We start from the raw sequence: 22004 nt of genomic DNA on the forward strand, positions 1-22004 counted from the left end.
AGACCAGACTTGCTGCAACTGCACGAGGAAGTTTATTGAAAGTGAAACAGAGTGAGATCTCAGGCCAGCATGCTGGGGTCGAGACTCATACACCACGCAGGGGTAGAGGAGTTCGACAACGGCCTGAACTTGTAACGGGCTTATAAAGGCAAAAACCACAAAAGAGGGGAGGACAGGGGGAGAATGAGGAAATTCAAAAGGGGACAATGAGGAAATTCAAAGGGGAACAATCATACATTTTTTAGCCGTATACCCGGGCACACCTAGGGCGTTGAAACATTCCACAGAGGTCATCCTTCTGTGGTTATTTTGGGAACTCAAATCTCAAGAAACAAAAGAGCAATTACCTGCAGAGGAGAGGGCCCTAGGGCAAGGAATCAGTGTCCTTTGACAACTTTTTACTCTTCAGTTCTTTGTTCGCTACACTTGTGCGGTGGCATGTGCACACTCCCTCCAGTAAATGTAAAAGCAAAGTCTAATATTTGTACAGTGCTTTGCAGAGTACATTGGCACGTGTTGATTTTATAATAAAGGTATTGGCGGTAGCTATTTCATAGGGTTATCTGGAAAAATAAACACAATATCATATAGCACATAGGAAATAGTCCATAATGTAAATGGTTATTACCATAATGGCTGCAATTTGTAAGTATTTTAGATGAGGAATGGTAAATATTCAAGGGTATGAATTTGGTGGTCTCAGGTCATTTGACTTCAAATTCCGTATTTCTTTCTAAGACAGTGTTTCATGTAGCCAGGCTGGCTTCCCTATGTAGCAGAATGGCCTTTGTCATTTGACTCATTATGGGCTCATTTTTCATAGATTTTTGTTTTGAGACAGGATCTTGCTATGTGGCTATGGCTGACTTGTTATTCAGTATGCAGCCCATACTGAACTTGAACTCTGAACAATATTCCTTTAGCCTCTCAGGTAAATACCATACTTTTGACGCTACACAGTATTGATTCTCATTCCTGCAGGACTAAGCCTGATTCTATTGCTGAAGGGTCTAGTAGATTTTTCTGTTAAAATATTTTATTTTTTAATTCTACAAAGCCCACCAAAGATTTGTTTGATATTGGTGTGATTATCCAGCAGGAATTAACAGGCAACCTAATTTCAATTAACAGTACAGGCTCTCTCAGTCAGTCTCAGGAGCCTAAGAGTTTTTGGTTTCTGCATTTTGCCACGTGGCTATGTGGTTGCCCAGGAGATGCAAGGAGGATGGAACGCCGGAAGGACTACATTTCCCAGAAGCACGCGCGCTCGGCGTGCCACGGGACCGCCCGCTGCTGGCGCGCGCTTAGCCGTTCGGTCCCCAGCCGCGTCCTGCTCCGTCGCTTCCCTCTTCTCACTCCAGCTCCTGCGTCTCCGCAACGACAGCCGCTGGGGCCGGAGCGCGGTCAGAGCCAGAGCCGCTGAGCTACGGAACCATGGAGGCCTAAGCCAGCGTGCACACCCGGGCCCCTGTGCGCCCGCGCTCCCACTCCCTTGCTGCCTGCCGGCCGCGGCTGGAAGCGGAGTCCGCGCCGCTGACACAGGTGGGCTTCCTCGGTGCGGCACCGCCCCGCGGGGTCTGAGCCGGAGGTGACCGGCCTCGCGCCGGAGGGCTGCGGTCCCGGATGGTCGGGCCGCCCGGAGCGGTGTAGAGCTCGGCGGGCCTCGTTTGCCGGTCCCTTCGGCGCCCGGCTGTGCAGAACCAAGTGAGCCCGGGACCTAGGGGTTGCCGGAACGTCTGGAGCTTCCGGACACTCCGGACAGCCGAGGTTGGCTGGACAAATGGGCGTGTGATGGGCAGGGCGAGCCGTAGTGTGTTGCATGTCTGACATACACGTTTTTATTGCGATTTCATTCTGTACTGTAAAATACATGCTTTGGAAGTACCCCTGAAGTACAGCTCACTAGCTTTTAGTCTGTTCATATGATCGTGTCTCCTTACAGCAATCCCTCAACATTTTTATCTCCTCGAAAGAAGTCTGTACCCGTTTGCAATCGCTCCTACTCCCTCCTTCACGCCCTGCAACCATTGGTCTATTTTTTGCCTTGGTGGATTTGCTTGAGTCATTGGGGTGTTAGCTAAGGATGAAAAGGGCCACACTGGGTATGAGGGAATCGGAGAGATAAAGCAGGTGGAAGAAAGTACTGGACAACAGTGGAGGGATGGTTGTAATAGGCCTAGCAAAGCCATACCATGACTGGGGTTAGAGGAAGTGGAATCCCTGAAGGTCTAGAGAGGAGGTTCTGGGCAGGAAGAGGAGGACATAAGAGTGGAGTTGATGGGGACCAGTGTAGCCTTCCCAGAACCAGGTGCTTGTGTGTGAGTTGAGGGCTCGATCGTGGAAGGCAATTTGTAGAAGTAGGTGAATGGTTGCTACAGAGGATGAAGTTCATGGGTTTCTAGAACGACTCTCCGGCTCTGGAGTTTTTATTTTAGATACTCTTCTTGGCAACTCAGAGAAACTGGACAGGGGTGAATATCCCCATCTAGAAAATGAAGAACGAGCCTCTTAGAGGTTGGGGTACTTGGCTAAGCTTCCAAAGTTAGTAAGTAGCTGTGAGTTTAAGGCCAGCCTGGTCTACAGAGGGAGTTTCAGTACAGCCAGCGCTATAGAGAGAAACCTTGTCTTAATAAGCAAAACAGTCTGCGTTAGAATATGTATGCTAAGCAGTCTGTATTCGGTTCGGTAAGATCTTATTGCTTTGTGGAAAGGTTCAGACAGGCTGGAGCAGTGGTTATCTACTTTCCTAATGCTGTGACCCTTTGATACAATTTCTCATGTCGTAGAGACCCCCAACCATAAAATTATTCCCATTGCTACTTCATAACCGTGATTTTGTTACTGTTATGAATTGTAATATAAATATCTGTGTTGTCTGGTAGTCTTAGGTGACCCTTGTGAAAGGGTCATTTGAATCTAACAGGGTTTTGACCCACAGGCTGAGAACCACTGGAGATATAACTCAGTAGTAGAATTCCTGCCTGGCATGCACAAGGCCCTGGGTTTGATCCTCAGCATCAGGAGGAAGGAAAAAAAAAAGAACAAATATTGAACTAAGATAATGTATTCTACCAGCTTCAACGAGGCCAGTTTAGTTCTGTCTGCCTTCCTGCTCACGCCCATTCTCCCCCACAATTAGCTTAAGTAATCATTAAGGGTAGCTTTTCAGTAATACCCGCATGATTTCCGGCACTCTTTTAATATCTGTACAGTACCACCAGCATACTTAGAGTACCAACTTCTCAATGTCATCAGTTTCTAGAGAGCTTTGTTTTTATAAGTTGGCATCCTCTAAGGTGTGTGTGTGTGTGTGTGTGTGTGTGTGTAAGAATAGTTGAGTGCAGGGCAAGGAGCACTGGGCTGGCAGGAACAGATAGATCTCCTTGGGATCTGTTTTATAGAAAGGAACTGAGCTGCACAAGTGCATCAGTGTCTCACTTGATAAAAAGAGTTTCTCCCCCACATTGGAATATGGAATTTGGGGTAACCTGAATCTGTGTTCCCAGGTCTTGCTCACTCAGAATGGCTTCAGAATCAGCTTTTATTTCCTTGAAAAACAAGCATATAGTGTCTCCAGCTTTTACAGTAGCTCCTGCTGTCCTTCAGTTCCACCTTCACAAATGAGCATGGCTCATTCTGTACAAAACAACAGAATACTGTCACAATTGACTCTCTTTTGCTGTTGTTTCCTCTTCCTCCTCTTCCTCCTCCTCCTTTTTGTATTTTTGAGACAGGGTTTCTTTTCGTAGCACTGGCTGATCAGGAACTCACTCTGTAGACCAGCCTGGCCTCAAACTCAGAGATCCTCTGCCTACTGAGTGCTGGGGTTAAAGGCATCTCATGTTTCTAAGAATCCATGTGATTGGATCAGTTTCCTACAGATAATCCAGGATAATCTCATATACTGTTGCTTGTTTTTTAAAAAATTATCATCATCATCATCATCATCACTAATTATTATTGATTTTTTTACTTGGGTGCTGGCAATCTGAGGTCAGTTCATGTTTGTGTGGCAAATACTTTACTGATGGAGCATCTTCCCAGCCCCCATTTCCTTTGTCTTTAATTCACTCACATCTTTGAAGTCTCTCTGCTTGCCTTGAACTTCCCTAAAAACTTTTATGCCACAGCCTCCAAAGGCGCAAGCCACCACTCCTGGCTTTTATGGCAGTACCGCAGTCTTGAGTTACACTGATGAAATGTGGTGGCTTTGGAGCCTGTTATTCTGCCTGTCACCAACATGCTTTGGGATATTTTGCTTTGCTACAAATGTGAGAGTACAATCTTTAAGTCAGGGATGTAGCTGACGAGCTAGTCAGAGGGGAGAGCTCGGCCTTTGACTTTTAAGTGACTGTAAACAAGCACTGAGAGCACCTGTGGCACTTGCAGTGGTAAACGGGAGCTGTCTGAGTGAGTAAGCTCACTCAGCAATCCAACACCATGTGACATTCCTCCCCTCCCTCTCTCCCCCCTTCCTTAACAGGGTCTGACTACATAGTCCAGGGTTTTAAAATGTTAGATGCTTGTATTCAGAATACACACACACACTCACATGTACATACTCATACACACTTGCACACACAGTCAGTCTCTCTCTCTCTCTCTGGGTTCTTATGTACAAGGTGAAAAGACCAGACACCCCTAATTCACCAGGAAAAGAAGTTTGCTTGAAGAGCACGAACATTTGCAGTCAGGCCCAGTGGCGGGGTATTTGGACTTGAAGTTCCTTGTCAAGGACTGACTCAGTACATGGGTGAGTGCTGTGCGCCAGAAAGCAGAATGACGGTGGCAGTTGCTCCTCTCCTTCCTGGGGCAGAGGTGGAAAGGACTTGTGGAAGTCTGGTGTGCTGCCCTGCTCCACATTGATTGCTGAAGCGCTATAAAAGTCGGCCTGTCCTGGGTATAGAGCACGGGCTCCCAGTGATGACCTCTGAGTGGCTGTAACAGGGAGGCAGTGGCAGTTATGAAGAGCTGCTCTTGTCTTCAAGTTCATTTCCCCAGTGATTTTTAATTTTTAAAGCACAGCATAGTTTTCTGAACTTAATGTTGTACTGGTGAATAGTTTATATATTTATATTATTTATATTTCAACTATACTGATTTACTGGATTGGGGACGTGTGTGTGTGTGTGTGTGTGTGTGTGTGTGTGTGTGTGTGTTTTCTTTACCAAAAGGCTTATTTTTTTTCTTACTTCCATATTTTGAAGTCTTTGGGAGAAAAATGTTATTTTCAGACAGAGTCTTACTGAGTAGCCTTGCCTGGTCTGGATTTGGCTTTGTAGACCAGGCTGGCCTTCAACTCAAAGTGATTCTCCTGCATGTGCTTCCTGGAACTAAAATTGTGTCACCACACTCTGTCAGTTTTGTCTCAGTCTTTCAAAATTGTACTCCAGAAGTAGCTGTCCTTCCATTGGGCCGGTTATCACCGAAAAATCTTTCCTTTGTCATATGATAGTATATATATATTTTTAATTATTTTAGATTTTATTTATTTTTATTTATTGTATGTGAAGTTTTGTCTACATGTTTGTCTGTGCACACACAGTGCCTCCAGAGGTCAGAAGAGTGTGGCATCAAATCCTCTGGAGCTGGTTATAGGGGTTATGAACTGCCATGTAGGTGCATGTAGGTTCTTTCATGGTTCTCTAGAAGAGCAGGAAGTGTTCTTCTCCTCGGAGTCACCTCTCTAGCATCCCTGGTAGTACATTTCTATTCCAGTTGAGTTTGTCATTAATTTTACTTTATTTTTTTTTCTAGACAGGTTTTCACTGTGTAGCTTGACCTTGTCTTGATTTTGCAGCAGCTGCCTCGGCCTCCCCAGGGCTGGGATTACAATCCTGAAAAACTTGTCTATGGCCATAACACTAAACCAGTGGTTCTCAATATTTAACTAATCTGGCTGGCTTGAAACTTATAGCAAACTCCGTAATACCTAGCTTTAAAAAAAAACAATTATCCCCAATGTGAAAAGAGACTTTTGGTCCAGAGAGGGCATGTATTCCCAATGTAGGGGAATGCCAAGGCAATGAGGTGGAGAGGGTGATTAGGAGGGAGTGCACCTTTGTGAAAGCAAATGGAGGGGGAGAGGGGATGGGAAGAGGGTGGAGGGGAAGGGATAACATCTCAATATAAATACAGAGTATCTAATAAAAAAAACCAAGCTGGTATATCTGTACATCATATGTATACCAAGTGCTTGCAAAGATCAGAAGAGGGCGTTCTGTCTCCTGAAACTGGAGTTATGGAGTTACCATGTTGGTGCTGGGAATTGAACCGAGTTCCTCTTAAAGAACAAGAGTTCCTAACCACTGAGCAGTCTCTCTGGCCTATTATTATTTTATTGTTAATCATTGGTAGTAAAAGCTGTCAGTAGCATGGGCTGGAGTGATGACTGTTCGGGGATAGCATTTCTGTAAAGCACTTTGGGCCATCTTGTGCTAGGCTGAGTTCATGAAGACACAACATCAAGTCTCTGCAGACTTAGCACATCGTGCATTTCTTCAGGATTTATAATTTTCAGCTTCGGCTCTGTTTTGCTCCACCCATGCCTAACACTATCAGCTGTTACACATCTCCAGAGATTCTATTTTAGGTTGTGTTCTGATTTTCCTTTTATTTTTTGGTATGTGTGTGTGAGCGCGCGTATGTTCATATGTGTGTGTATGCTTGTGTGTGTGTGGAGGTCAGGACAGCTTGCAGGAGTCAGTTCTCTTCTTTGGCCATATGGGTTCCAGGGATCGACGTCTGGCCAACTGGCTTAGGGCAAGCACCTTTACCCACTGACCATCTCACCGACCCCCGAGCTAATCTCTCTCTGTACTTTCTGAAAGTATTCATAGCTATCATTATTCCACGCGGAATTCTTTGAGTAAATTTTTCTCTGGACACACACAGTTCTTGGCTTTTGTAATCCACCCTGCTGAGCACTGTGCAGCAGTGCAGGTGGGTAGTGCCTTAAACGCTCAGTCTGGCAGTGCTTCCTGGCCTGCATCCTCTGTCCCAGATACACTGTTAATAACAAAGTCCCGCATCAAGAGAAAAGATATGGAAGGATGGCTCAGCCTGTGAGAGCACATCTAGCTCTTTCTTTTTTTTCCTTTTGAGATGGTCTCACTGGGTAGCTCTGGCTGTCCTGGAACTCACTATATAGACCAGGCTGGCCTTGAACTCACAGAGATCTGCCTGCTTTTGCCTCCTGAGTGCTGGGGTTAGAGGTGTATGCCACCAGATCTGGCTACTTCTGTATCTTCTTGACCCAAGTTCAGATCCCAGTACCCATAGTGGGCAGCTCACAGTTGCCTCTAGCTCCAGTTTGAAGGGACTCTTGACACCTTCGGCCTCTAAGGGCAGCTGCACATATGCGATACACAGTACACATAAATAAAATTTAAAAAGAGGGTGCTGGTGGAGAAATGGCTCATTGGTTAAGACTGCTTTTTAGGACTCAGTTCCCAGTTCCCACATTGGGAGGCTCACAGTCACCCATAACTCCAGCTCCAGAGTTTCTCACACCTCTGGCCTCCACAGGCACTGTACTTGTGTGGACATACCCACACATGTGCAAGTACAGACATGTACATAGTTAAAAGTAACAACAAAATGTTAAAAGAACTTTAAAAAGGCGTATGACTGCGGAGTCTGTTTTCTTTTCTGTGTTTGTGAGACAACCTCATTCTGTAGCCAGACCAGCCGGGCTCATACTCGCAGCAGTCCCCCTGCCTCAGTCTCTCATTGTACTGGGCTTACAGGTATGAGCCATCACATCTGGACTTGGAGTGCTGTTGGCATGTGTGCACCGTGGGTTTGTGTTGTGCTGAGTCGCAGTAGAAAGGAGGGTGCCAGGAAAGCTTTGTAAGCAGAGGACCTCGGCAGTGCTGTAGTAAGACTGAAATTTCACATCATAAAGGTATTCATTCATTTTTGGTCGCCACTTAAAAAGGTAAATTATTATTCAGGCAGCTGGCTAGATTGGACTCCAGCAGCACAGTTTGCCCCCCCCCCCCCAGCTGGGCATGGAGTCAGTCCTATGTCACTGGACACTGAGGGTGGAGTCAGTGAAGTGCATCAGAGGGCCTAAGGCACACAGTAGGGGCTGTGTAGGACTTTCCTGTCATTGTGACTGCTCCAGCATTATCTCTTGGGACATATTGATTTAATATTAAATTTTCTCTCAGCAGGGGAGGGAGATGCAGGTGGATCTCTGAGTTCAAGGCCAAGCCTGGTCTATAAAATGATTCTAGGACATCCAGGGTGACATCAAGGGGTCCACAGAGAAACTCTGTCTTAGAAAACAAAACAATTTTTCTTTTTCAAAATGATCTGCTTCCTATGATTCCTTTCTTTGGTTTGTTTTGGTGTCTCTGTTTTTAACAGCAGGAGTCTAACATTTGGTTGACCTTTTCTATTTAAGACTGAGACAACCCCCCTATAGACAGACAGACAGACAGACAGACAGACAGACAGACAGACAGACAGACACACACACACACACACACACACACACACACACGATTGGAAGCTCGTGTGGTTTTGCTGAGAGTGGGCATTGCTGTTAGGGGTAAGCAGTTGTTAAAGTTGCTGGAGGAAAGACTGCGAAAGACCCTTGGGTTCTGGGTTGCCATTTAGAGTCTTGAGTTGAATCTTCCAGTCCCCTGCCTTGGAGGCTGGGACACCTGTTATGTAGCTGTGTGGCCAGCAGGCTTCATCCTCTACTCCATTGCCCTCCCCATCTTTGATCTTAGAGTCCTAGGTTCTTGCAGTCCGCCTTCTGTTCTCATAGACAGGGTCCCACCTGCAGCCCTATACTAGCACAAACCTGAAGCACACTGGACTCTCCCAGAAGAGCACATAGAGAACATTTGGCTTACCTTCTTTTTAAAGTATAGCGGTCACATGTTTACTGTTAGGGGAAAACTAAGCACTATAGATGGACAGAATAAAAAGACTTTTCTCACCCAACAGATTGTCAGTTCACTTGTCCGTCTGTCCTTCCTTCCGTCCTGCCTTCCTTTTTTCTTCTTTTCTTCTTTCCTTCCTTCCTTTGCAATAGGGTCTCATTATGGATGGCCTGGATCTCAGACCCACCTGCTTCTGCCTCCAGGTAAAAAAATTAAAATGCAATTTTATTTCCTTATTTCTGTATATTTATGTGTGTGGCATGCACATGGAACTTTGGGAGTCTAGATCTCAGAGGACAGCGTGGGGGAGAGTCCTTTCCTTGCACCATGTGGATTCTAGGAATCAAACTTGGGTGGTCAGGCTTGGTGGCAGTGTCTTTACTAGGTCCCTTGTTGCTTGCCCCTAGTCCCGATCTTTGAAAGTAACTGCTTTGGGACCTTTGCGTTTCTTATAGGCAAGTTCTAAGTATCCTGTAAGAACTGGTATGCTCATCTGTAGTGGTAGATTCCCACTCCTGCTCAACTTCCTCTTAAGCAGAAGCTTACGTTACTTAGGTATGTGTCTTCCTCACTGTTCTGCTGCTGTGAAGAGACCACACCTAAGGCAGTTCTTATAAAGGAAGCATTTCATTGTGGGCTGGCTTACAGTTTCAGACGTTCAGTTCGTCTTCATCATGCTGGGGAGCATGACAGCATCCAGGCAGACATGGTGCTGGAGAAGGAGAATATCCCGAGGGGGAATCAGGGAGGAGACAGACAGACAGAGAGACAGACAGTGACAGACAGACAGAGACAGAGACTAGGCCTGGCATGGGCTTTTAAAACCTCAAGCTCACTCACAGTGACACACATCCTTCTAATTCTTTCAAATGGTGCCACTCACAGGTGGCTCAGCATTCAAGCAAACGGGCCTATGGGGGCCATTCTTACTCCATCTGCCACAGCCCGTCTTCACATCATCACACCCCCAGTGATGACGTGTATTGTTTAGGCTATTGTTGTAAACAATGGTGTGGTGGATACAGACTTGTCAGTTTGTGTCAGTTTATCTGTGAAGTCAGTTTTAGAGAGCAGCAGAGAGCTTCTCCTTTATGCAGCTGGGCTGTCGGAAGGCAATCAATGGGCACACATATGAAAAGGTTAGGTGTCAGAATGTGAACAGCCCTCCCTCAGGTTCTCTTCTGCATGTGCACAGATCTCCATCACTGGAGCCCCCCCCCCCCCCCCCAGTATCTTAGTTTAGTGCTTTCTGTCATTTCCTGGAGTAGGCAGGTAGAATGGGAGGGCAAGCAGAAGCACAGTGTAGGTTTTCTGGAACCCAGGTCGGCATGGGTGGATCTCTTGAGGCTTACTTCTCCCCACTCTGAAGTACAGGATGTGTGTGGAGCTGAGTGAGACAGAAAGAAAAGCTGCCTTGAGTTGTTAGCGCATTGGTGCAGAAATCCCAGCATTCCAGGTAGAAGAAGGCCCATGTCATTGCGTGTGGCAATGGGAGCCTGTCCTACACCCTCGAGCCTAGCCACCTGCTAAGAATGAGGGAGACTGTTCGTCCCGCCACTCCCATCTCCTTGTTGCCTCAGGAGTTTTGGGAGATAATCCTGCTGTTCCACCGAGTGTGCCCACCTGTGTCCAGTGACTGAGGATCTCTGCAAGCGATGGTCTCTCTGGCTGTTCCCCCTCACACTGTCAGCAGTGTGTAAGCCTTTACCAGTCTGATAGATAAAAGTGGTACTTTACGACACTTTATTGTTTAGATTTGTTCTTTTAGTTTTTACATACAGATGTGTCTATATGAATGTATGTTGTCTGTGTGTGCCCTCAGAGGCCAGACCATGGGTGCTGGGAACAGAACTCAAATCTTTTGGAAGAGAGCTCTTAACTACCAAGCCATCTCCCCAGCCCCACTTTGTTGTTTTAAATAGCACATTTCACTCTAATTTAGGTTGAAGATATTTTTTCATGTGTTTATTAACATGGACCATGTCTATTTCAGCGAGTGTCTTTCTCTTTAGCAGAGTGCTGAGGTTAACAGGAAGAAGGAATAAAAAAAGAAAGGCTTGATTCTCTGCTCTCAGGGGTAATCCACTTAGGTGATACATGTTATATAATATAGGAGATGCCATTTCAAGCCCTATTTTACATAATGAGAGCTGGAGAGGAGGGATGAGGTGACAGGAAAGCTGTGTGGGGGGAGGGGAGATGGAGTCAGCTTCGTGTGTGGAAATGGAGCTCCTTTGACAGGCTGAATGCTGCAAGCAGCAGGAACAGCCTCTCATTCCCACAGGCACCGTCAGCAGCCTTTCTGCTCATCTTACTTCATACTGGAGACACTACCCTTGGGTTTAGAGAAGCTGAAGTTTCACAGGAGATGGCTTGGTGTTTCAGAGCACTTGTTGCTCTTGCAGAGGATCTGGGTTCGCTTTTCTGTGGCAGCTCACATGTATCTGTAACCCAGGACATCCAACAAGCTCTTCTGACCCTTAGAGTACCACAACACATGTGCAGAGCACTTAAACACTTAAAAAGTCTTAAGATTTTAGGGACATTGATAGAAGTGAACTGGTCAGCGTTTGGGGTTAGAAGGAGAAATGTTTTAGAAGAAAGAGCTGAAAACTTTGGTGCAGAGAGAGGGGAAGGAGCTGGGCCTCACTGGTGATTGAATGTTGGGGCTTTTTGAGTTCCATCTGTCTGTTTCTCCTCAGTAAGGGCTTGGCGGTTCCAGTCATAATAGAAGCAAGTGATCACATGTATGTGTGCACGGGTGAGTGTGCTTGTGTGTGCATGTGTTTGGAATTCTTGGCATAAGTCATGGCAGAAGAGATGCCAGTGGAACTGAGTTTTTAACTTCACATTCATGGGGCTCAGGAGCAGGTGGCCTTCTCTGCAGGGGCAGAGTGTCTTGGTGACTAGTTCTCTTCTTGGCTAGCCTTGATCCTCCCTGACTTTCATCTGCTGTGCCCATTACCTCCATTCTAGTGAAGCTGGGATGAGGGGACAGCTGGGGAAATTTTGCTGTTGTTGTGCCTGGGCTCTGGCCTTCCTGCCCCTGGGCTGGAGTCTGTCTCCAGGCTTCTGTGGTGCCCTTGAAGCCACATAATGCTCTGGACTTCCAATTCTCTTTAGCCCATCTCTAGTCTTTTGTTTTATGGAGAGTCTTTGAAGCCTCCTGTGTCCTATGAATCCGTTTTTACTTTTATTTTTTAGTATGGTTATGTAATCACTGGCCTCTTCCTTCTAGTCAGTGTGAAAACTTCATTCGTGCTGATAACCAAACTGGTCTAAGCAGTTCTTTTATATTTAACTTTGTGATGTGTCCTAGCTGTTTTGAAAATAGTGTTTTCCTTTAAGTCAATATAAAACTACACACACACACACACACACACACACACACACACACAGAGAGAGTAATGGCCTCACTCAGAATAGGATACTGATATCAATATATATCAATAGTATCAATATAGATACTGTAAAATGCTTTAAAAAACTTATTAGTAAGGATCAAATAGTCGAAAACAGTTTAACAGGCTGTGGAGTGAGAAACTAGGCATTGCTAATATAAGCTGGTACAACTGTAAGATAAAAGTAATGATTGAAATCAAAAAACAAAAAAAGACTATAAACTCCTTAAATGTCTGCCAGCATCAGGGCTACTTAGTTACCCATTGGTCTGCTGTGCCATTGGAAAAGTAACGGAGAGCTTCATACACAGACAGGAAGACAGGAAGTGACTTCTAATGTATAATAGTTTCTATTACAACAATGTAAAGGGATTTATATCGCGGGCCAGAGGGTTGTGGCTCTGAGTTTTAAGGTCAGTAGCCTTGGTACTTGGCAGCTGCTATAATCCTTGACCTCTAGTATCTTTGAGTGGCAGCAGCCAGCAGATGCAGGTGGCACTGGCTCGCCTTAGGGTTCCTGAGTAGGCCACTGGTCCTGGGATCTCTGCCCTGTAGCTGCAGTTCTTACAGCTCTCGGGCTCCTCAGCGTATGAAATGGTAGTGTAGCTTACAGGCCCAAGGTAGCTCAGACCCTTGACTCTTCAGGTTTGGCAGCTCCTAGAAACCTTTCCGTGGGCAGGCATATAATCTCCTGCTTCTGCTCTTGGAAGCCTCTCTGGACACTGGTTTGGTCCAGCTACTCTCTTCCTCCTCTAGGCTGCCTCTCGTTCTTGCTGCAGTAGCCGTTACTACTGCTCTGCCGCTGTCCCCCCCCCACCCCCAGTGTGTTCCCAGCTTAGCCATGTCACTAATTTGAAGGTAAAAAGTAAGCAGAAATGGCCACTTGAAAGTTGGTGGTGGTGGTGGTGCTCCCCTGAAATTCTAGCACTTGGGACACAGAAGTAGGAAGATCAGGAGTTGAAAGTCATTGTTGATTACATAGCAAGTTTAAGGCCAGTCTGGCATATATAATATCCTCTCTTTAAAATGCAGGCAAGAGACTGGAGAAGTGGCTCAGCTTAAACCCTAGTTTCAGGATATAACACCCTCCTCTGGCTTCTTCAAGTGCTACATGCATGTGGAGTACAGACATACATGCAGACAAAACTCCTATACACATAAAATAAATAACATCTTAAACCCACATAGAAACAACAAAATCCCAAAACAAAAGCACCCCCCATACACATAGAAACACACATGCAAAACCCACTTGAATCCAGGCATGGTGTCACATACCTGTTAGCATATCTGAGGCTAAGGCAGGTGTGTAGGTTGAAACCACCTTAAGCTACATAGCAGCTTCTAGGCCAGTCTCTTCACAGTGGGCTTAAAGATTTATTTTCATCTATGAGTGATTTTCATGTACCATGTATGTATGTGTACCATATGTATGTACCATGTGTGTCTGGTGCCTGGGAAGCCAGGGGCAGGATTGGGATCCCCTGGAACTCCACTTAGGTGCGACTGTGAGCCATCATCTGGATGCTGGGAGTTGAACTTGGGACCATTTCAAGAGCAACAAGTACTGTAAACAACTGAGCTAGCTTGTTCGACATTGGAAATCCTTTTTGTTGGACCTAATGCTTCAACACCAGGAGGCAACCCAGAAGAGGCTCTTTTGGCTGGCTCAGAATGGAGGTCAGTGCCTTTTGCCCCAGTCACAGCAGATGCTGATGAGAGTGAGGACCGCGTGGCAGTGGCAGGCCCCTGCTGGCTCCCTCTCATCCGTTTATCAACACCAGGGAAGGATTGGCACACTATAGCAGACACAGACCATAGTAAGACCTCTTATTTCTTGTTCTCTCCCTCTCCCTCTCCCTTCCTCCCTCTCTCTGTAGTTTATTGAAATTCGATCACATATAGCAAACAACAAGACACCAAAAAATTATTTCCTGAAAATGAACTGTTTTCTGTTGGCATTGTTTTATCTTTTGGGGCGTGGGGGTGGGGTGAGGATGCAGGTACTTGGTATTGGTATATACCTCAGGCTAGCCTCTGACTCTCCTCCAGCCTGAGACTCCCAGATGCTGGTGTGTGTGTGTGTGTGTGTGTGTGTGTGTGTTTCAGACTTTAACATATTACTAGCAAGTCTCTACCACTGAGCAGCTGGCCCAGGCCTGTTTACTTTTTATTGTTTTATCTATATTTATATCTATATGTAGCTTTTTATTTATTTGGTAAGATTTCTTGAGTTGTTTTTTACTTGTTTTTACTAAGTTCCAAATACAGAATAATAGAATATCACAGTTAACTCTACCTGCTCTCCTCATCTGTATTTTGTACTAGTTAAAATGCACTCCTATTAGATAGTTGCAGATGTAATGACTTTTTACCCCAGAAGGTGGAGCCACATGTGAGAAGCCATTTTCCTGCTGAGTCAGCTCGTGTAGTCATCTAACCAAGTCCATGTTTTCTATTTGTGTAAAGTATGGGGTTTTTTTCCTTTGTTTTTCCAAATCTAGGCTCAAAGTTCACACAATGTATTTGGTGCTTATAGCCCCTTTGTCTTCTTTAGTTTAAAAGAACTCTCTTGTTTACATTTATTTTCTGTAATACTAGTGGATAATCTTTACAATCCTTGGCTTACATTGTTTATGTGTTCAGTATGTTCTCATGGGCTCTGCCTTGTTTATCTTTTTGATTTGAACACTTAAAAAACATTTGTATCTATCTTCCTTTCCCAAGACAGGGTATCTCTGTGTAGCTTTGCTGTCTTGGAACTTGTCCTTTAGATCAGGGTGGCTTCCAACTCACAGAGCTCCTCCTGCCTCTCCCTCCTTAGTGCTGGGATTAAAGGCGTGGCCACCACCACCCAGTTAGCATTTGTATTGTTTTATATTCCTTAAAGTGTGTTTTATCATATAGAGCGAATTCCCTATGCCAGTAAACAGTCCCCAGACCTTGAGAAGAACAGGTATTCCTCCATGTTGAGTGACAGATGTCAGCAGCATGCAGTTGGGGGGATGCTCCTGATTTCAGCCAGTCGTACTGATTTTGTGTACAATTGGATTGGACCGTTTCTGAACGTGGTACTGGCTTAGGTAGGCTTTTATTGCTGCAAAGAGGCACCATGGCCACAGCAATTCTTACAAAGGAACACATTTAACTGGGGCTGGTTTACAGTTTCAGAGGTTTAGTCCATTATTGTCATGACAGGAAGCATGGTGGCATGCAGGCAGATGTGGTGGAGAAGGAGCTGAGAATTCTACATATGGATAGGCAGGAAGCAGGAAAATAAGAGAGGATGATATATATATTTACAGGCAGACAGACAGATAGATGGTAGATGATATAGATAGATGGATGGGTGGGTGGAGGCAGACAGACAGACAGTGAGTCTGGCTTGAACATTTGAAACCCCACAGATTTCCTTCAACAAGGCCACACCTACCTCAATGGGCCTACACTTCTTAAGTATTCAAATATGTACGCCTGTGGGGGGGCATTCTTAATCAAACCATACAGACTTTTTGTCATCCCCATATAGTACTGGATCTCTCTTTCTCCCTCCCTCTTCCCTCCTCTGCCCACCCGGTTCTGTCTGTGCTTCCCTTTCCTTATTTCGACAGTTTAGTACTCTTGTAAATTTATTTTTCTCTGGTGCCAGCGACAGAATCCTGGGCTTTTCTTACTCTGGGCAAATATTTGCCACTGAAATATAGGCTCTGCTCCTTTTGCTGTTGTTTGTTTGTTCATTTGTCTGAGATAAGGTCTGGGATTATTAGAGATCTGCCTGCCTCTGGCCTCCCAAGTGCTAGGACTAAGGTCCTTTGCCTCTCTGCAAACTGTGTTCTTTTGAGTTCTGTTCTTTCTTTGTCCCCCTTTTATGCTCATCTTGACACAAGCTAGAGTCATCTGGGAAGTGGGAACTTAGTTTGACAGATGCCTCCATTAAATTGCTGTAGGCAAGTGATGTGGGTGGTCCCAGCCCCCTCAGGCAGCGCCCCCCCCCCCACGTAATCCTGGGTTCTATAAGAAAGCAGGCTGAGCAAGCCTGGGGAGCAAGCCTGTATTTATTTACAAGCTGAAAGCCTAGAGTGGGCAGGTGTTAGAGTTGTTCTCACCTACATCCCAGACACCTGTCCTTTGTCACTTGCCATTTTTTGTGGCCGTGTGCTCACGATCTGTCTTCTCTCAAGGCAGCTTCCTCTTTCCTCCTTCCATCTCCGTTCTCTCTGTGACTCTGAGACTCCAGCTAGGTAACTGAAAACCCACCCACCTCTATCTTCTGCCCAATCACAACCTTTAGCTTTTTATTGACCAGATAACTTAGGGAGCAGGGTTACATAGCATCACTTGGTGAGTGTGGAGATCCCTGTATCAGGGATAAACAGATTGTGGGAGGCAGTGTTTAGCATTTGAATATATAGCAGCACCAGACCAATGCCAACCCCTTATGACCAAGCATTTAAACACCTGAGCCTATGGAGGCCACTCCTATTCAGACCACCACATCCCATTCCCTGCCCCACAGGCTTGTAGCCATAACATAATACAAAATGCATTAGTCCAACTTCAAAAGTCCCCATAGTCTATCACAGTCAAAGTTCAAAGTCCCTTCTGAGATTCGTACAATCTCTTAACTGTAATGCCAAAATCAAGAAGCAGATCACTTATTTCCAACATACAGTGGCACAGGATGCACATTACCTTTCCAAAAGGGCAAACTTCAGACTCTGTTTCTCCATGTCTGATATCAAAGTCTCTTCAGAGCTCCAACTCCTTCAGCTTTACTGACTGCATCACACCTTTGCTGGTTCTACTCCATTAGCAGCTCTCCTTGGCAGATACCCACAGCTCTGGCATCTCCTGCATCTTGGGATCTTCAGCAAAAGCCAAGCTTCACCTTTACAGCTTCACATAACAGCCTCTCTGGGCCTCCATTCAGGGGCACCCACGACATGTGCCTGGCCTCATGGCTTTCCTTAGTCACAGAGGGAGGTTCCCTTTCTTGATCCTTGACTCTAAAGCCAGAATGATATAGCTGAAGCTGCTAGATTCTGCAACTTGCTGGGGCTGGAACATGGTTTTGTTCAAATATACTTCACCAGCTTTCTGTTTCCATTGGTTTGGTTTCCTTCACTGCCTAAGCTTGGCTGTCCTGAAACTCACTCTGTAGTCCAGGCTGGCCTCAAACTCAGAGATCCATGTGCCCCTGCCTCCGGAGTAACCAACACACCTGGGTCTAAGCTGCTGCAGCCGGCTTCTTCTTCTTTGTTTTTTAATGCTTTATGTATAAAATCATATCATCTTCAAATGGAGATACGTTGACTCCATTCTTCCCTATTTGTTCCCCTTGATCTTCAGTTGTCTTACCGCCCTAGCTAAGACTTGAAGCACTCCATTGAAGAGGCATTGAGAGAATGGACAGCCTTGTCTTGCTCCTGATGTGAAAATGCCTGGGTTTCTCACCGTTTAAGTTGATGTTGGTTTGGGGCTTGCTGTATATCATCTTTATTATGTTGAGGTATAATCCCTGATATCTGTTGTCTCTTCAGGATTTTTTCATGAAGGGATGTTGGATTTTGTCAAAGACCTTTTCTGTATCTGATGAAATGATCATGTCGTTTTGTCTTTTAGTCTGTTTATGTTATGTTGAACAATTCCTGCATTTCTGGGATGAAGCCTATTTGATCTCTGTCTGTCTGTCTGTCTGTCTATCTATCTTTCTTTGATGTGTTCTTAGGTCCAGTTTGCAAGTATTATGTTGAGAATGTTTGCATCTATGTTCAGAAGGGATATTGGTCTGTAATTTTCTATCTTTGTTGGGTCTTTGTGTGCTTTCTATAGGGGTAGTTGTGGACTTGTAAAAGAATTAGGCAGTGTTCCTTTAGTTTTAGCTTGTGGAATAATTTGAGTATGGTGTTAAATTTTTGAAAAACCTGGTAGAATTCTGTGTTGAATGCATTTGGCCCTGGGCTTTGGTTGAGAGACTTCTAATTCTTCTATTTCAGTAGGGTTATAGGTCTGTTCCATTTGCTTATCTAATCTTGGTTCATCTCAGTAAGTGTTCTATATTCTCACTCACCCTGATTGGATAACTTTTTAGAAATGTGTCTTCTGATTTTCTTTATGACTCAGTTATTCATTAGTGTGTTGTGGGATCTCCACAAGCCTGTGTATTTCCTGTAGCTTTACTTATTGCTTACTTCTAGTTTTATTCCATTGTGATCAGACAGTTGTAAGCAGTTATTTCAGTTCTTCTGTATTTGGTAAGACTTGTTTTGTGGACTAGCACGTGGTCCATGTTAGAGATGTTCCATGTGCTGCTGGGAAGAACGCACATCTGTATCTGTTGGATGTAGTAGTCTGTGGATGTCTCTTAAGTCCAGTGATCTGTGGTGTACTTTAACTCTGATGGTTTTAGTTCTTTTTATTTTTGATGACCTAAAGATGAAGGCGGGGTTTTGAAACCTCTCGCTATTATTAGTCAAACAGGACATATCTGAATTTGTTTGCTCATTAGTGATTTGTGTGTGTGTGTGTGTGTGTGTGTGTGTGTGTGTGAAGTCAAGAAATCTAAGTTAACATATAATTACAGTGACTGCCTTTTTTAAAAAAAAGAGGCTTATTTTTATTTTATGTCTATGGAGTTTTGCCTGCGTGTGTGTCTTCACTGTGCTTGAGATATTTGTGGAGGGAGAAAAAGGCACCGGAGCCTCTGGAATTGGAGTTACAGACGGCTGTGAGTCACTGGGAAATGAGCTTTGGGTTCTCTGCAAGAGCAGCACCGTGGAGCCATCCCTGCACTCTCGTGTTGACTCTTTCCCTTTATTAAAATGCAGAGGCCGTTCTTAACTCTCTATTAAGTCTGTGTTAGCTATATCAGAATAGTATGTGGTTTGTTTTTACTTGCCATTCACTTGCTAGATTGTCCTGTCTGTGTGTGTCTCTGTAGTGAGATGTCGTTTCTTTGGAATTGAGAACTCTGACTAGAATCAGGATGGGACAGTCTCCTTTACCTCACAGTACTGTAAGCACATGGGAAGTTTTGTCACTCACTGTCTCTTTTGTGTTTCGGCATCCAGACTTTGTGTTTTTTTTTTTAGCACTGTTACCCTATTTATAAGAGTCCTTTGTTTCCAGATTATTCTTAATAACTAGCAAATTAGGATTATTTGCAGTTTGCTTTGAGATACTTTCTTGGGCAGAGTTATGCTCACTTAAAAAAAAACAAGATTTATTATGTTTTTACTTACATGAATGTGTGCTTCCTTGTAAGTCTGTGCACACATGTGGGTAGATGTCCATGAAAGCCAAAAGAAGACACTTTCCCATGGAGTCACCGGCATATGTGAGCTGCCTTACCCAGGTGCTGGGATGGAGCCCTGACACTTAGGCTGGAGCAGCAAGTGTTCAAGAGCTCAGTGTCTCTCCAGCTGCACGTGTGGTGTATACTGTGATTGACACTTTCTTGTTTTTATCGCCTCTGATAGACCGTAATCCCATTTCTTCCCTTGGGAATTTGTACCTGAGGTCCAGTGTATTTGTAAGTGTGCCTTTAGAGGAGGTACAGTTTTATAAAGCTGTCTAGCTCAATGCTGCAAACTGTGTTTACCTGAACAATTTTTAATAGTCTTTCCATTTTTTATAGGTTGTCTTGTGGATATACCAATGTGAGGACGAGCTGCTTACCACATAGAAGATGGGATCGAACAGCAGCAAGATCAGTGATCTTCCTAACAATGAGTACTTAAAAAAGCTGTCAGGCCCTGAGTCTATCTCTGAAAACGACCCCTTCTGGAATCAGCTCCTTTCATTTTCTTTCCCTGCACCGACCAGCAGGTGAGACACTCCTGGAGCCTGAGAATTCCGATCGATGGCCACGGAGCCTGCACTATCAATATGCCATTCCCAGTGGGTGTCTGCTCTGGCCGCCATGTGTGCCAGTAGAAAATCTAGACAGTAGGACATGGGTTTATCTGTGGCTCTGTCCCTTATCCAGTGACATTTGCCAGCAGCACTTCTGCATCTTCAGAGGTTGTGTGAAGTTATTTCCACTTATCCCAGTTAGTCCTACACATTTGTTCAACTACAAACGATAACATTATACTTCCCTTCTCAGGATCAGTAAAATATGCCTTGTATATATAACCATATAGATTACTGCTTTATTTCTAACGCCTACAGAGTAACCTTTCAACAGTTTAGTCAGCTTTCTATTTGTGGGCATTTAGACTTTTTTTTTTTGAAGATTTATTTATTTATTTCATGTATGTGAGTACACTGACACTGTCTTCAGACACACCAGAAGAGGGCATCAGATCTCATTACAGATGGTTGTGAGCCACCATGTGGTTGCTGGGATTTGAACTCAGGACCTCTGGAAGAACAGTCAGTGCTCTTAACCACCGAGCCATCTCTCCAGCCCGAATTTAGACTTTTTAATACGTTGATAGCTCATAGCCCAGAATATATTTTGCATGCTTATAAATTTATCTCTGCGATGAAGTTTTTGAAGTGGAATGGTGAACCTTGACACAGAAGCAGCTTCTGGGAGCTGGGAGGGGCAGGGAAAGGGTTTCTTCCCTTCACGTGTCAGACATTTTGTTACTTGCTGACTTTCTGGTTTCTGCTTGCAGAACTGTTGTTAGGCATCTGCCCTGCACAACTGCAGCATAATACATTTTGATTGTTTTACACCTGTATTGTGGCAGCTTTATAGCCACAGTAGAAACTGATTTTTTTTTTTTTTTCACTGTAAGCCACTTATCATTTCCCTGAGGTAATTTTGTGTACGGTCTGAGTTCTGCAGCACTGGGACAGTTTGAGATGCTCATCTGAAGGGACTCTAGCCGGTACCTATCCTACCGCCCTGCCCCACCCCCACCCCCCAGCATTAGCAAGCTTGAGAGTTCTAGCTATTTCTAAATGAAATTGTCGTGCTTCTCGTGCCTGTTGTTACTCAGGTTCTGCATGTGCATGTGCACTTTCTCTGTTCATTCATCAGAGATGTGCAGGACGGGAGCGCTCTCGCTCTGCTGTTTGTTTCTCAGGCCTTTATGGTGAACTAGGGTTTATAATAGATTGACGCATGAGAAAGGTGGTTGTGGAAGTGCAGGGGAGCATGCGCACTCCAGAAACATTGCACCCAAGCTGAAGAGGGTGTGAGGAGTACGGAAAACCGAGGAGCGGCAAGGGGAGGAGGCTGGAAGATTTGAGAGTTTTTACAAAATTTAAGATATTTACATTTTGTTGTAATATCTATTAAGGGTTTTATTTAGAAGGAGTATGGCCACTCGTTCATCTTGCTCGGTATTTTAAATACATCATCTTGTGGTGCCATCATTCAGTAAACATGACTTGTTGTCAAGCTTTTTATCTTTCTGAAACACAGTTCAAATAAATAAATAAAGGGTGAAAGTCAGTTCAGATGTAAAGTCAGACACACATGCTGTAGACAGGTGGAAAGGAGGGCAGTGTGGGTGCACACTGGGTGGACAGAGATGGTTCTGGAAGATTCTACAAGATTCTGGGAGCGGGAAGGGGGCAGAATAAGAACAGCCCCAAAGAAGATGGCTGGTGCAGGGGTATCTGATCTGGGGCCTGTGGGCTGCGTGTGTGGGAGAATGATTATAAATGTGGCCCAAGGCAAAGGCACAAGCTTAGCTGAGCATGAGAGCTTCTGTTTGTTTTGTTGAACGGACCTTAGTTATAGATGGCT

General features: G+C 44.8%; 1 protein-coding gene across 2 annotated transcripts in view; it reads left to right on the top strand.

Moving 5' to 3' along the window:
- Window positions 1-1292: 1292 nt before the first annotated feature.
- The window catches only part of DYM (dymeclin), a 246867-nt gene continuing 226155 nt past the window's right edge, over window positions 1293-22004 (top strand). For both annotated transcript variants that reach the window (XM_080920012.1, XM_080920013.1), the window contains exons 1-2: window positions 1293-1542; window positions 19935-20125. In XM_080920012.1, the coding sequence (XP_080776138.1) occupies window positions 19986-20125 (140 nt within the window). In that variant the 5' untranslated portion in view covers window positions 1293-1542; window positions 19935-19985. The remainder of the gene's footprint in view (window positions 1543-19934; window positions 20126-22004) is intronic.

This window comes from Micromys minutus, assembly GCF_963924665.1.
Source record: "Micromys minutus genome assembly, chromosome: 8".
NCBI classification, from domain to species: domain Eukaryota; kingdom Metazoa; phylum Chordata; class Mammalia; order Rodentia; family Muridae; genus Micromys; species Micromys minutus.